Raw genomic sequence first — 14485 nt, 5'->3', positions numbered from 1 at the left:
CTGATCCAGCCTCACCTTTCCCCAGCAGCCCAGACCTCATATGCTCTTATGTAACTCTGTGTTTCCTGCTCCCCTGCCCCACGCTTTATATAAGACAGCTCAGCAAACACTGGGGGACCCCACTTGAACTCGCTGTTGTTCTCCTTGACGCTGGAGCCTGTCTTTGAGTGTGCGTGCATGCGTGAGCATACACTCATGCACGTGTGCCCGTGTGTGTGTGTATTTGTACATGCGAGTGTACTAGTCATGGGATGGAGGGCACCAATACACATGTGAGGACACAGACATGTCTTCATTGGCCTTTTTTTTTTTTCTTGCAGTGAGAACAAGGCTTCCCCACTAAGGCTTTCCTTTTTCAACAAATTCAGGCAACTTAATTCTTGAATGCCCTGCTCTTGCCCTGGTCACAGGGAGCAGCAGATCCATGTTAGTAGAGGAAAGTTCTCACAGTGCTGATTCTCACTTGGTCAGCCAGGAAAGTGTCTAAGCCTCTATTCCTCCTGGAACTCCCACTTACCAGTCACTTGGGGTTTTAAGGGAACCCCTGCGGCTGTCTGAGCTGAGTCCTGCAGGCATTGGGTCAGCCAGGCTCCAGACACCTGTGCCAAACAAGGCCAGATACACAGGCTACCCACATCATTCAAGGCTGCTCTCCCCAGATGGCGCTGGACTACCTGCCTGTCCAAGCTATCAACAGAATGTTCTCCACATTGTAGGTTTTGCCCCCATGGACACTTCACAAGTAGTCTCTGGCCCCTTTACTCGCCTCACCTGTCAAACTGGACGAATTCTCCCAGGTCTGAGATTGGGGTGGGGAGGTGGGTGGGCAGGTGACACGTCCCAATGATGAGGATTCTGACTACCCGGGAGGGCTCAGGAGCCAGGAAGATTCTGGGTTCTTCCTAGTCCGAGACCATCTATGCTTTTGTTGAGATACTGTCCCCTCTCCCGGTGTGCAACTCGGTGCTGAAGACAGGGGACTGTGTTCCCTTCACTTCTCTTCCCAAAGCCAAGAAAGGCTTCAGCCATCTTCCTTCTCATTCACCTTCACTTCCAGGGGTGGCAAAAGAGAGGCTAGGGAGAAATCCATTAGAGCCCTCTCCCCCACCCCCAATCTTCCAAGCACCAAGGTGCCTGCCTGGGGTTAGGACAATGGGGTCTATACATAAGCTACAAAGCCCAGCGTTCCTTCCTCCTATCTGCCCACCCACCCCAGCCCACCCCAGACCAGACAGCAGAGCCACCCATTCCCTCTTGGCCAGTGAGTGCCCATGTTCTTAGGCATTAACACTGCTTTGAGTTAATTGTGCATCTGCAAGAGGTGGCAGGGTTCTGGGCAGCAGGGGGCAACTCATATGGGAGGTTGGAAATTCCCCTCCACAGGGTGGCATTTGGAAGCCTTTTCTGCATTTTAACATCCTGGGTCCTTTGCACCACAAAGCCTTCACCTGAACTTGCTTTCCCCGCTCCCCAGACAGCAAGGGCATATTTTCAGCGCCCCACTACTACTTGTTCACACTCGACAAGGGTGGGGTCCAAACCAGCCCTTAGAGGAGGCTTTAGGCCCTGTAATGTAACTAGATCTAGCCACCCCCCCATTAAATTGTATTTATTCACAGTCCTGAGGTATTAATTTTGCTGTTCGCCCCTCTTGCACTTAAGTCACTGAATTAATTTTTTTTTAATCTCACGGAATAGATTAAAATTTCCCAAAGATTTATATATTCTCCCTGCGGGACCAGCCCTATCCCCTCCGGAGCTATAGCCTCCTTAGCCTCGGGGGAGTGGGGTCTCAGAAGCCCCGGACCTGCCCCCTGGGCTCCGCAGTCAGGCAGCCAGGCGGCCCAGGGGGTACACACCGCCCTCCCGCCCCTGCCCCAGGCAACAACACATCCCAACACGTGCACACACACCCCGCCGAGGTGCCGGTGGGAAGCCGCCGGAAGCCAGAAGGCTGCAGTTTTATCACAAGGTTTCTTTTCAAAAGCTAAATCAGGCCAACAAGCTCAGCGACTCGGATTCTCCAACGACTTCCCCCACCCCGCCCCACCTCCAGACACCCCAAACTCCCACGCACGTGACCTCGGCCCCGGGCGGCCTCGCACGACCTCTCCCACCCAGCCACGCCGAGGCGCACACAGGGCCAGCCGGGTGTGGATGTCCCTCCCCGCGCCGCGGCCCCGAGTCCCGCGGTGTCCCGGTCCTGGCGGGGGGAGGGGGCCCGAGGTCCGTGGCTGTCCCTCGCGCGGCCGGCCCGGCGGCGGCAGAGCCCGCGCGGGGCACGAGGGTCCTGGTCTCCCTTCTCGTCTGCTTGAGGGCCGGGCTGGCGGTGCGCGGGCCGGGGCGGCCTCAGTACAGCCCCAGGATGGCGGCGCCCACGTCCTTGGAAGGCCGGCGCTCCTGCACCAGAAAGTTGATCATGCTCTCCGACTTGATGAGCAGGTTGCAGCCCAGGAAGAACACGCCGAAGACCACGGTGAGCGACAGCACGCAGAGCACAGCGATCTGCGCCACGCGCGACACCCACAGGCTGCGCTCGTCGGGCGCCAGCCCCGCGGGGACCCCGTCGCTGGCGGCCCGCGGCGCGCCCCCCCACCCCCCCCCCCCCCGGCAGCAGCCCAGCCACGAGCCCAGCCCGTGGCTGCGGTTCCCCAGGGCGGCCCCGCCGCTGCCGCCCAAGGCGCCCGCCGCCTCCAGGCCGCTGTGGTTCAGGAAGGTCGCATTCATCGCTGCTCGGCGCCCGGGGTCTCGGCGCGGGCCGGGGCGCACGGGGAGGCGGGCGGGCGCCCGCGCTCCCGGAGACGCTGGGCTCTGGGTGCGCGCGGGGAGAGGGGAAGGCGGGAGGCCGCCCGCGCGCCGGCACCCCTCGCGCCCCCGCTGCGCGAGCGCCCTGCCGCCCCTCCCCTAGCAACGGCCCCGCCCCCTCGCCCCCCCCCCGGCCCCCTCGCCGCCCCCTCCCCCAGGCCCCGACTGCTCCCCCCTCCCTGCCCCCGAGTGCGGGCGCTGGAAGGGAGGTCGGAGAGGCGGGCAGTCCCGCCCGCGGGGGCCGGCGGCAGGTCGAGCCCCGGGGGCAGCGGCGGACTGTTTCGGGGTGGAAGATCTCCCAAGGCGCCCATTCGTGATTCGGTCCTCGTAGCCGTTTAGTTCTTCCTGAAGTCGGCCCTAAATCTCATCTCCGCTCTTCCCCTCCTAGTAAAATCTTCCTAGACATAAGGAGTTGCCGTGACCCGCGGCATTGGCTTCCCTCACCTCTTTCTTCGCGCCGCAGCGGCGGTGGCGAGGGGTGCGGGGCGCTCCCGCAAGCCTCTCCCCGCCCCTCCCCGCCCCTCCCCGCCCCTCCCCGCCCCTCCCCGCTGTCCCCGGGCTGCAGGCTGTGGCGGCGGGGCGTGCTGCCTCCTTCCCACCCTGCCCCTACCCCGCCTCACTCGATTTTTTTTTTTAATTTTAATTTAAGAAGAAGTTTATTTCGGTTCCCCCCCCCTTCATTCCTTTTTACAAAAAACGCATCATTGTAAACTAGAGAGTATGGATTAGCAAAATTAAAAAAATCTAAGACCTCGTAATCCCACCACCCAGAGTCGTCGACCGTTACCAGCTTGGTATAAAATCTTCTGGGCTTTTTTCTTTGTATGTCTCAATACATACGTATATTCAAATAACGATTCACTGTTCATACCCACTGTTTTGTCCCTATTGTTTTGCAACCCTTTGTCATTTGTGTATTTTTAAGTAGTGATAAATAGTCTTCTACAACAGTGGTTCTGAATATCCTGGAGGACTTGTTAAGACCCAGATGGCTGGGCCCAGACCAGAGTTTCTGAAGCAGTAGGTTGGGGATGGAGACCCCAGGATGTGCATTTCTAACAAATTCCCAGGGGAAGCTCTTGGTGCTACTCCTCAGGGTTGTGCTTTGAGAACCACTGATCTGTAATAGCAGTTTAAGTGAAGGGATGGTGTTTCAAGGTAGAAACTACACAATCTATTTTACGAAGGTGTTTATTTTGGGGTATTTTAGTTGTTCCCCCTTTTTTGTGTGGAAAGCAATATTACGGTCAAGACCCTGTAACAAAGTCTGTGCAGACTTTTCCATAGTCTAATTGTTTCCTTTATATTTTGAAAAATGGACCTGCAGAATCAGAAGGTTACATCCTATCAAATTGTTCTGCAGAAATATACCAGTGTAGGGGACACCTGCGTGGCTCAGTCGGTTGAGCATGAAACTCTTGATTTTGGCTCAGGTCATGATCTCAGGGGTCCTGGGATCCAGCGCTGCCTTGGGCTCCCCTCTCGAGGTGGGGGAGTCGGCTTAAGGATTTCTCTCCCTCTCCCTCTGCCCCCCCCCCCCACCTCATGCACCTGCGTGTTCTCTCTCCTAAAATATATATAAATAAATCTTCTAAAAATGAATTAGAAATATACCAGTTTACACTCCAGCCCTGTGGGGAAGGGGGGCATTGCCCCCGATCCTGGTTATTGTCATTATTTTAGAAATCTGCCTGACTTTATGGGATGTGGGATGGTTTCTCACCCTGATGTAATTTGCATTGTTTGAGCTGTGGAGAAGAAGGGAAAGCGTTTAGCAGTCTTTTCCATAGTCCAGGCAGAAGATGCTGCAGGAGGCTTGGATGCTGCTCTTGGTGGCAGAGGGAGAGACCGGGGCATGGAAAGGCTTGGCGAGTGGGAGTGAGGGGACTCACGACGCCCCAGGGTGAAGCATCTCAAAGCCACGGCCCCACCATTAGAACTAATTCACGTGTGTGCGCCTCCTGGGAAGCTCTTACGTTTTTCATTTTAGAGACAAGGAAACTGACACACACACAGACACAGGAGAGATTGGGGGAAGAAGACCTGGCTCACCCTTCCTGGGTCCTGGAAGAACCGCCCTGGCACAAGGGTCTCCCGGCCCCTGACCACCCCTGAGAGCCGGGATAGAACAGAGAGACAACAGGTTTCTGGCCAGATATTTTGCCCTCTGCTTTTGGCCAGTGGATTTCTTTAGAGAAATGCTTGGTTCTGTCGTTTGCCCAAGGTTCTCCCGAGACCAGCCCCTGAGCTTGGATATGCCCTGGACATGGAGTCTGTGCTCTTGACTCGATGCCGCGGGCGCAGAGGTCAAGCTGCCTGCTGTGCAGAAAGCAGGGGTGGGAGGAGGAATGCTGGGGACCAGAGAGGCCTGCCTACACCAGCAAGAGGCTGTGAGGGGACTGATGGCTGGCCTTTCCTTTATTAAACACCTACTGTATGCTCGGGGCGTTAAATATATTAGTACCTCACTGAATTCTTTTTTTTTAAGATTTTATTTATTTATTTGACAGAGAGATAGAGAGAGCGCACAAATAGGCAGAGTGGCAGGCAGAGGGAGCAGGAGAAGCAGGCTCTCTGCTGAGCAGGGAGCTGGACGTGGGGCTCGATCCCAGGACCCCAGGATCATGACCCGAGCCGAAGGCAGCTGCTTGACTGACTGAGCCACCCAGGCGCCCCTGTACCCCCCTGAATTCTTACACCAGCCCTTGGGTTCCACTGGATTGTCTTCTTGAGATGAAGAAACTCAGAGTGGTTAATTGGCTTACTCAAGATCACACAGCTAGTTAAGTATCAGAACCAGAATTTGAGCCCAGATCTGTCTTGTTCCAAAGCTATGTTCTTAAGTATTCCTACCCTCCCCCTTCCATCATCCCTGAGCTGGTTTCCTGTAGCTACCTGGGGGAAGAGGAAGATGTTGTCTTTGACCTGGGGCCGGGAAAGCAGAGAGAGAACATGGGCTTGTGGAAATAAACAAAGACCACCCAAATGAGAAGACGCAAAGGCTGCGTTCCGAGCCCACTACCCCAAGGGAGTCAGCTACCAATCACTTGAGTTCAGCCGAGAATTGAAGGCCTGCAGAAGAATAGGAAAGCTTTAGAGTGGGACAAAGGGAAGGTTTCAGGTTCTGATCAGAGGCTCTCTCGGCATGGGGAAGCTTTAGGTGTGCTAACTAGAAGGGGGGTACCCTATGTGATTGGTTAGGGGAGCCTATTGGACTTTTCCCAGTTTGTCCTACATTGGACGTGGGGGCAAAATTAGGGAGGCTGTCAGCTAGCAGTCCAGTCTGGGCTGTGTTTGGGCCAAGTGCTACAGGGGTGGCCTCGTGGCTGCTCCGAGAGGGGTTCGCCTCCTTAGCTGTTGCTGCAGGGAGCGGGTCAGAATTCTATTTTTACAGGTGGCGCAGCCATTGTCTGTGGGTATATTGAGTCTGTCAGACTGCTCGCCAGAGCTCTGGAAGAGGGGCCTTCCTGGCTCGGACCTGGACCGAGGCTCCTTATCTCATGCTCCTTCCTTCTGCTTCTCCTTTCTGCCCTTTCTGGAGCCACCGGTCCCAGTACGTCTGGTGGCTATTTGATGTGCATTAACTCTTAATTCTTTATTTTTTTAAGATCTTATTTATTTATTTGACAGAGAGAGCACAGCGAGAGAGGGAACACAAGCAGGGGGAGTGGGAAGGGAGAAGCCGACTCCCTGCTGAGCAGGGAGCCCGATGCAGGACTTGATCCCAGGACCCTGAGATCATGACCTGAGCCAAAGGCAGCCGTTGACCCGACTGAGCTACCCAGGCGCTCCATCTCTTAATTCTTATGACAGCCCCAAAAGGGAAGCATCTTAGTTATTACTGCTGCATCACAGCTTATCCCCAATTGTAGCAAACATTTACGACTTCACACAGCTTTCGGGGGGCCCGGAAGCTGGACGCAGCTTAGCTGGGAACTTCCAGTCAGTGTCTCATGAGGTTGCAGCCAGGGTGGTGGCTGGCGCCACGGTCGCCTGAGAGCTTGCCTGGGGGTAGAGGATTGGCTTCTGAGAAAGCTCCCTGACATGGCACTTGTCTCGAGACCTCAGTTCCTGTCCATGTAGACCTTTCCACGGGGCTGACATACAGCTGGCTTGCCTCAGAGCCACTCTTGAAAAATGCGCCGGATGGATGGTGAGCAACTGGTGGGAGGGAGAGGGGCAGAAGAGTGAGGCTGCAGTGTAAAATGTGTTGGCACTCTTTGTTATTTAAGTTTCACAGCCACCTTAGGGAGAGAAACCATTAGCCCCATTTGACGGATGAGAAAATGGAGGCTCAGGAAGGAGATTCTGCCGGAGGACACAGAGCTGGTTGGTGACTGACACAGCCAGAATGCAACCCTTTGCTACCTTAAAACCTGACCCCGGCTTTTTCCAGCACTTGGTGTGTGGACGGGTCTGGGGGAGCTTCATTGCTAGGGAAAGACCCCCCCCAGCCCCCAGAGCTTGTGGGAGGCCTCGGGAGCCTAAGAAGTTGTCTGTCACCTGGGCTGCCTTCTCTGCTCCAGAGACAAGGAAGCCAGGGCCTCTGGGCCCAGCTGCCACCCACACAGAACTATTTTTACCCTCCACCTCAGTGACAAGTCTGCATCTTCCAGCTCTGGAAAGGCCATCTGGGCAGTCTGGCTGTTCCAGGAAGAGCCTCTACCCTGAGGCCACCGTTTATGCCCTGCTGTCCCCTGCAGCTGTTTCTAGAGGAACCTTTGGCTTTCTGGCATGTCATGGCTGCCCAGGGTCAGTCAGGTGCCTCCCTCGCCTGGATTCAGGGGTTAATAAAACCTCCTTAATTAGTATCACTTACTAGATGGACCTTTCTGAACTAAAACGTTTAAATCTGCAGATATTTTAAAATTTTCACATTTCAAACAATGTTAAAACGTGTCCTGTGCATAAGCCATTTTTTTTTAAGGATTTTATTTATTTATTTGAGAGAGAGAGTATGAGCGGGTGGGGGGAGGGGAGGAGAGGGAGAAACAGACTCCCCACTGAGCAGGGAGCCTGACGTGAGGCTCGATCCCAGGGCCCCCGAGGTCATGACCTGAGCCGAAGGCAGACAGACGCTCAACCTACTGAGCCACCCAGGTGTCCCCTGCATGAGCCATTTTAATGATGAGATAAGAATGATTTTATTTTGCATCTTCAAACTACACACACATACACACACACACACACAGATGAAAAATGTAAATGGATGGCCATTGTATAACATACTTCAGGGGGAAGTCTAAGAACCTTTGGACATAATTCATTTTCTGAAGTGGTCTCAAACAACCCCTTAGGATCCTGATTACACTATTCATTTGTTTGGCAAACTCTCCCTGGAGCGGGCAAAGGTTGCCTTCTGCCAGGTTCCTATCCAAATGATCTCATGTTTCACACTGGCAGAGGGGAAGTTAATAATGATTTACTGCATCGCTCACAGAATTAAAATAAACACAGTTGCCCGGTTCAGCGTTTGTCCCGCACACCAAGTGGAGGGCAGTGGAGGGCCCCCATGCAGCTCAGGCCATGGGAGCTTTACCCACAGCAGCGGGAGAGACACCTCAGAGGTGTCTGCGCAGGAGTAGAAAGGGCCAGTTCCTGTGTACGCACCTCGGAACAGGTAACCGAGACAGGTATCACAGGGATTGTGGAGCTTCACGGCCCGCCTCTCGCCACCCGCCACCTCACCTCCCACCACCGGTCTGATTTGTGTTTTAGAGAGTACCTGGATTTTGGAGATCTAGGATCTGTTTCTGCCTCTGCCCCTAATTGGCTACTGTGACCGTGAGCAAGTCAGCCATCCTCCCTAGGCCTTGACTGGCTCATCTATAAATCAAGGGACCTGGATCAGATAATCTTCAATAAATCTACATTTACAAAAACAGGTGGTGGGCCAGATGGGCCATAGTCTACCTTTGCTTTACATTTCCTGTGGGGTTCAGAGAGCCTGGGGCCCAAGATCTGTGCCTGGTCTGCACCTAAAGCCCTGCCTGGGCCTCCATGATCCCATCCATAAAATAAGGAGCACGTTAATACCTGCATTCTACAAACTGCTCAACAGAGGTGACACTGACCTAAAGAGGTCTGATCAATACAGCACTTCTCGGGGACTTTAATACATTGGTGTGCATTGTCAATTTCCTGGGGGGGGGGGATGCAGGATGCTTGGTTTAACTAACACAAAGTAATATTTTTTGCACCATGTACCACTCAGCACGGCTTGGGAAATGCCCCGTGAGCTCCCTGAACTCTCATTTCCTTCCCTGTAAAACAGGGGTGACCATAGCGCCTGCCCCCTGAACTGTCAGGAAGGCTGAATGGGGTAATGCCTGGAAACGGGCCTGGCACAGAGTAGATGTTCAGTAAATGCTGGCAGCTATTATTTATAATAAGGTTCTTCCTTTCCAGCTCTGACATTCTGGGTTTCCAACTGCAGCATGTAATTAAACTCCAAAGCATCTGGCTTCCCAAGTTGAAAGAGCAAGCCCAGAGGAAGGAAAAAGGAAGAGAAAGATCCTTCTGGATTGTCCATTTGTGCACCAGCCTCACTGCCCAGTTGTCACAACAGGGGAACACAGCGAGATGCCAACCCCTAACGACAAGGCTTGGGGGGGATTCTGGGGTTCTCTGCTTAGCTCAGATGCTGTGGAGCGTATTTCAGAGGCAGACTGGGGGGAGGTGGGATCAGTGCTGCTTTAGAGTCAAACAGGAGAACCCAACAGCATCCCCCGCATGGATCAGCTTCCCTTTCCCACTGTCTCGGGCACAGTGATCCCGACCACTTTCCGGTATGTGTGACATGCTGGGGGAGCAGTGAAAGGGAGAGCTGAGTCAGAAAAGGTAAATAGGAGAATTCAGGCCAGGAAAGGCAATCCGCAGAGAAAGAGCATCTGCTATGTCTCAGAAGCCCACAGGAGCGCCGGGCTGTGCTGGCGGGGACCCAGGGGTGGGGTGGTAGTATAGAGGGCCGTCAGGAGAGAAGGCTAAAGAGGGGGCGGGCACCAGGACCCCAGAGACTTTATCAGCCATACACGTCAATTACACTCCCCTGTATCACACACACACACTCACACTCACCGTCTTCTGTAGTTTTCAAAATTTGACCGTGAACATGTATACCTTTTATACGAAGCACGTTCATGTATACGAAGGAAAATAATGCTTTTGAAAAAGAAAAGAAAATGATCACCTCACAACCATGTGGAGGCCAGTTTGGAGGACTGCAACTGACCAGGTAAACGGTAATGATGAGTCACTCCACTCACAGACATCTCCCCAAAAGGATGGAAAACTGATACAAGTACATGTATGCGCGTGCTAACAGCGGGGTCAGCCATCTATGGCCCACGGGCTACATTTGGCCACCCCCTGTTTTTGTAATAAAGTTTTAGTACAACAAACAAACAAAAAATAAATTCTTTCATGCATCCTGGCTGCTTTTGCACTACAACGGAAGAATTAAATCATCGCAACAGAGACCTCAGGTGCCACGAAAACTAGAACATGCATTATCTGGCCCTTGACAGGAAACACTTGCGAACTCCTGGTTCTTAATGATGAAAAATTGGAAGCAACCTAAATGTCCGAGAAAAGGGGTTGGTCAAACTACGAGAGTGCATTCCTGCAGCAAAGAGAATGCCAGGCCCTTGTTGAAAAATGATGCTGTGGCACAGTGACTCTCAAACTTGGCCGCACACTGGAACCCCCAGGGAGTCTAAAAGTCCCCTCCCTAGTCCAGCCCCATCCCTGATGTCTGGGCGGAGTGCAGACATCAGTATTTGTTAAACTTTTCCAGGGGGTTCTAACGCGGAGCCGCTGTTGCAGAGGAATATTCACTGACATAGAAATATGACCACTCTGTATTGTTGAGGGGAAAAAGCGCATAATCTAACAGTCTACCCTATGACCGCTTTTTGGTCATTTTTATTGGTCATCTCTGCACGCACTCACTTCCCGGCCTCGCCTAGAGGAACAAGAGATGCCGAAACATCGACAGCGCTTGTCTCAGGATGATGTGGCTATGCGACATTTTAATTTTTTTTCTTTTTGGTTATCTGTATGTTCTATGTGTTTTACAATGAACATTGTATCTTGTACCAAGTATGAAAAAAGATCATCCGCTTAAAAAGTATACCTCTTGTTTTTTTTATTTTTATTTATTTATTTATTTATTTATTTATTAAGATTTTATTTATTTGACAGAGAGAGACAGCAAGAGAGGGAACACAAGCAGGGGGAGTGGGAGATGGAGAAGCAGGCTCCCCGCCGAGCAGGGAGCCCGATGTGGGGCTCGATCCCAGGACCCCGGGATCGTGACCCGAGCCGAAGGCAAGACGCCCAACGACTGAGCCACCCAGGCGCCCCAAGGATTATTGTTTTAAGAAACACAGAGAGATAATATGTGAATAACAGTTGACAAAGTACAGAGAAGCACCCAGCAGCAGGGACCTATTATGAAATACGGCTGGGAGTGGGGAGAAGAGACTGCTGGGAGTCTTACCCCCAGCTCGGCCATTAGCTCACTCGAGTCCCTTCACTTCCCCAGGCCTCAGTTTCCCCATCTATGAAATGAAGCCGATGGGCCCAATGTTTAGCTTTGGCCTCCTTTCGCTTTGTCTTCACATGGGCAGCCCCGGGAGCCTTTCCCTGGTACCCGCATCCACCCCACCATGTGGCCGTAGGAGCATAAACTCAGCAGGATGGGCAGAACCCCAGAGCTGTTGGCCCCTGCAGAACCTAGAAAAGAAGAGGCCACCTCCCTTGGAGGATCAAGCTGCGTGATCCCAGGTGGGATGTTTTCTCCAGGAGAGAAGCCTCTGGAGGACTTCACTTACCCATGAACCATGGGCATGAGTTATCTGCTCACTGGCTGCTTTGACCTTGTTCTGATTAACTGGGCATTCTGGTGAGTTCTCTTCGGTCTGGTTATCTGCTGAGGACTCCAGTGGAGGTGGGGTACTGCTGCCTCCTGACACAGGCCTGTGGGCACAAATGGACCACGCACTGCATGGCTAGAGGTCACTTACCCCTCGATTCCTTGGTGCTGGCCTCTGCCCACTTGCCCTTCAAGCACCATCGCTATGAGAGTATCAGTCCTAACACGGAGCCTCACGCAGTGTAAATGCTCAGCAAAAAAAGAGGGAAGACTTCCTTCCTGGACCGTCAGCGATGCTTAAAATTCTCTTGAAACACCAGGAGCTTTATCTTCAGAAGGTTCAGCTGAAATACCCACCACCTGCTAGCAACACCAACCAGTCGAACACATAACCTGAATAATACCCCAGCCCCAAAGAGAAAGAAAGACAATGCTGTTAAAATGAGCAGTACAGAGTAACAACTAAACCCACCATGTTGGTGTCAAACGTGGGTTCAAATCCTTGCTCTACCTCCCACTAGTTCTGTGACCTTGGATGAGTTACTTAACCTCCCAGCGTTAAAATTAAAAATGCTGGTGCCCAGCAACCCACACTTCCGGTATATGGGCCGCTGCTGCCCTCTAGTGGCCACTGGGTAGATTGCACAGCGGATTGGCCTGAAGACCATGACAAGACTTTTTTTTTCCCCACTTGGGCATTGGCCTGACGCGGGGTTCTCAACCATGACAGACCCACAACTCCCTTTTCATACTATTATATTGTGTGTAACCGTAATATACCTGACAAAGGTATTGACATATACTAAACGACATATTTGTAGTGTACGATTTGATCATTTTTGACGTATGTAGATGCCCCTGAATCCAACATCGTAATCAAGATAGTGAACATCTCCTCACTCCCAAAAGTTTCCTTGTGCCCCTCAGTAATTCCTCCCTCTGCCCCTTCCTGCTGCCCCATCCCCAAGCAACTACTGATCTGCTTTCTGTCATTCTAGATTTACATTTTCTGGAGTTTCTCATAAATGGAACCATGCAGTATATGCCTCTTTCTTTTTGGTCTGGCTTCTTTCAGCATTATTTTGGAAATTTACCCATGTTGTTGTGTGTACCGATAGGTCATTCCTTTTGGTTGCCGAGTAGTATTCCATTATACGAACGTACCACAATGTGTTTCTCCATTCAGAAAGGTGGTAAATTTAAACATCAATAATAATGCCCTAAATAGAAGAGAAACTGAAGGAAAGTAATAAAATAATGGGTAAGTTCTGTGTAAATGCTCAGGCATGATCACACTGGAACATAGAACATGTAGTCAGATACTTCACCTGTACATACAGTTACAACACGACCCCACTTTGCTCTAAAACCCAGCGGTCGGCCACTCCGAGGGTACAATGCTGAGTGGCCTGATGCATGGGGGCTGAGAGTGGGCGGAGAGGGGGGACACAGGCAGATTTCAGCTCAGTGAAAAGATTTATTTCTCACAGGGCTGACCATCAGGAAGGCATGTTTCCTTTTAAATGATCAGCATTTGGCACAGCTAGATCTAACCCTAAACATGCATGCTCTTGACTAACAATGTTCAGGCCCCAGAGAGATACTTCACATCTTACTCTAGATAGATGGGGGGCGGGGGAGGGAATGCATCTGCATGGAAAGGTTTAATGAAAGCTTAACAGGACCCCCGCTAGGTACTATCTCGGATTGCAGAGAGACTCTGAGCAGAGATGTACTTAGGTAAGAGAAAAAGACGAATTAATGAACTTGTCAGATCTTTCCTCTCGGCCTGAATGCAATAGATTTGAACACAAAGAAATGTCCCTTTCTAGTAGTACCGAGTGTACAATTTCTTCTTGCTTCATGTGCCTATTCGTGGTTCTGGGGGTACACATGAATTTGTACAGTATTTGCCTCCGTTGTAAATGGAAGCTGAGGAAATGTTTGCACTATCACATAAATCACATTACACATTACTCAAGTTTAAAAAAAAAACTTTTTATTTATTTATTCATGAGAGACAGAGAGAGAGAGAGAGAGGCAGAGGGAGAAGCAGGCTCCCAAGGAGCAGGGAGCCTGATGCGGGACTCGATCCCAGGACCCTGGGATCATGACCTGAGCCGAAGGCAGACGCTTACCCATCTGAGCCACCCAGGCGCCCACATTACTCAAGTTTGTATATATATCTAGACTTTAAACATAACAATACTAATTCTTTACATTGGCAGCGAGATGGACATTGAATGCTAGAATTATGAATTTTAACATTTTCATTTAAAAAGTTACTTATTGGGATGCCTGGGGGCTCAGTTGGCTGAGCGTCTGCCTTCGGCTCAGATCATGATCCCAGGGTCCTGGGATCGAATCACGCATCGGGCTCGCCTGCTTCTGCCTCTCCCTCTCCCTGCCTCTCCCCCTGCTTGTGCTCTCTCTCTCAAATAAATAGAATCTTTTTAAAAAAAGAAAGAAAGAAAATAAAAAGTTACTTATTGGGGGGCGCACCTGGCTGGCTTCAGTCGGTTAGAGCATTTGACTCTTGATCTCGGAGTCATGAGTTTGAACACTACATTGGGGTTAGAGATTACTAATAATTAATTAATTAACTAAAAGTTACTTTTTAAAAAGATTGATTTATTTGAGAAAGAGAGCGAGAGAGAGAGGGAGGGAGGGAGAGTGTGCAAGCGAGCAGGGGGCTGAGGGAGAGGGAGAGACATCCTCAAGCAGATTCCCTGCTGAGCAGAGCTGAAGCAGGGCTCAGTCCCAGGACCCAGAGATCATGACCTGAGCCAAAACCAAGAGCTGGAC

General features: G+C 51.7%; 1 protein-coding gene across 1 annotated transcript; it reads right to left on the bottom strand.

Moving 5' to 3' along the window:
• Positions 1-1674: 1674 nt before the first annotated feature.
• On the bottom strand, positions 1675-2868 carry LOC118356385 (reprimo-like protein). The gene has a single exon (XM_035724694.1). The coding sequence runs from the start codon at positions 2725-2727 to the stop codon at positions 2350-2352; it is 378 nt and encodes a 125-aa protein (XP_035580587.1). The 5' UTR covers positions 2728-2868; the 3' UTR covers positions 1675-2349.
• Between the last annotated feature and the right edge of the window lie 11617 nt (positions 2869-14485).

This window comes from Zalophus californianus, chromosome 16 (genome assembly GCF_009762305.2).
Source record: "Zalophus californianus isolate mZalCal1 chromosome 16, mZalCal1.pri.v2, whole genome shotgun sequence".
In the NCBI taxonomy this organism is placed as follows: Eukaryota; Metazoa; Chordata; class Mammalia; order Carnivora; family Otariidae; genus Zalophus; species Zalophus californianus.
This window is presented reverse-complemented; position numbering and strand designations above follow the sequence as displayed.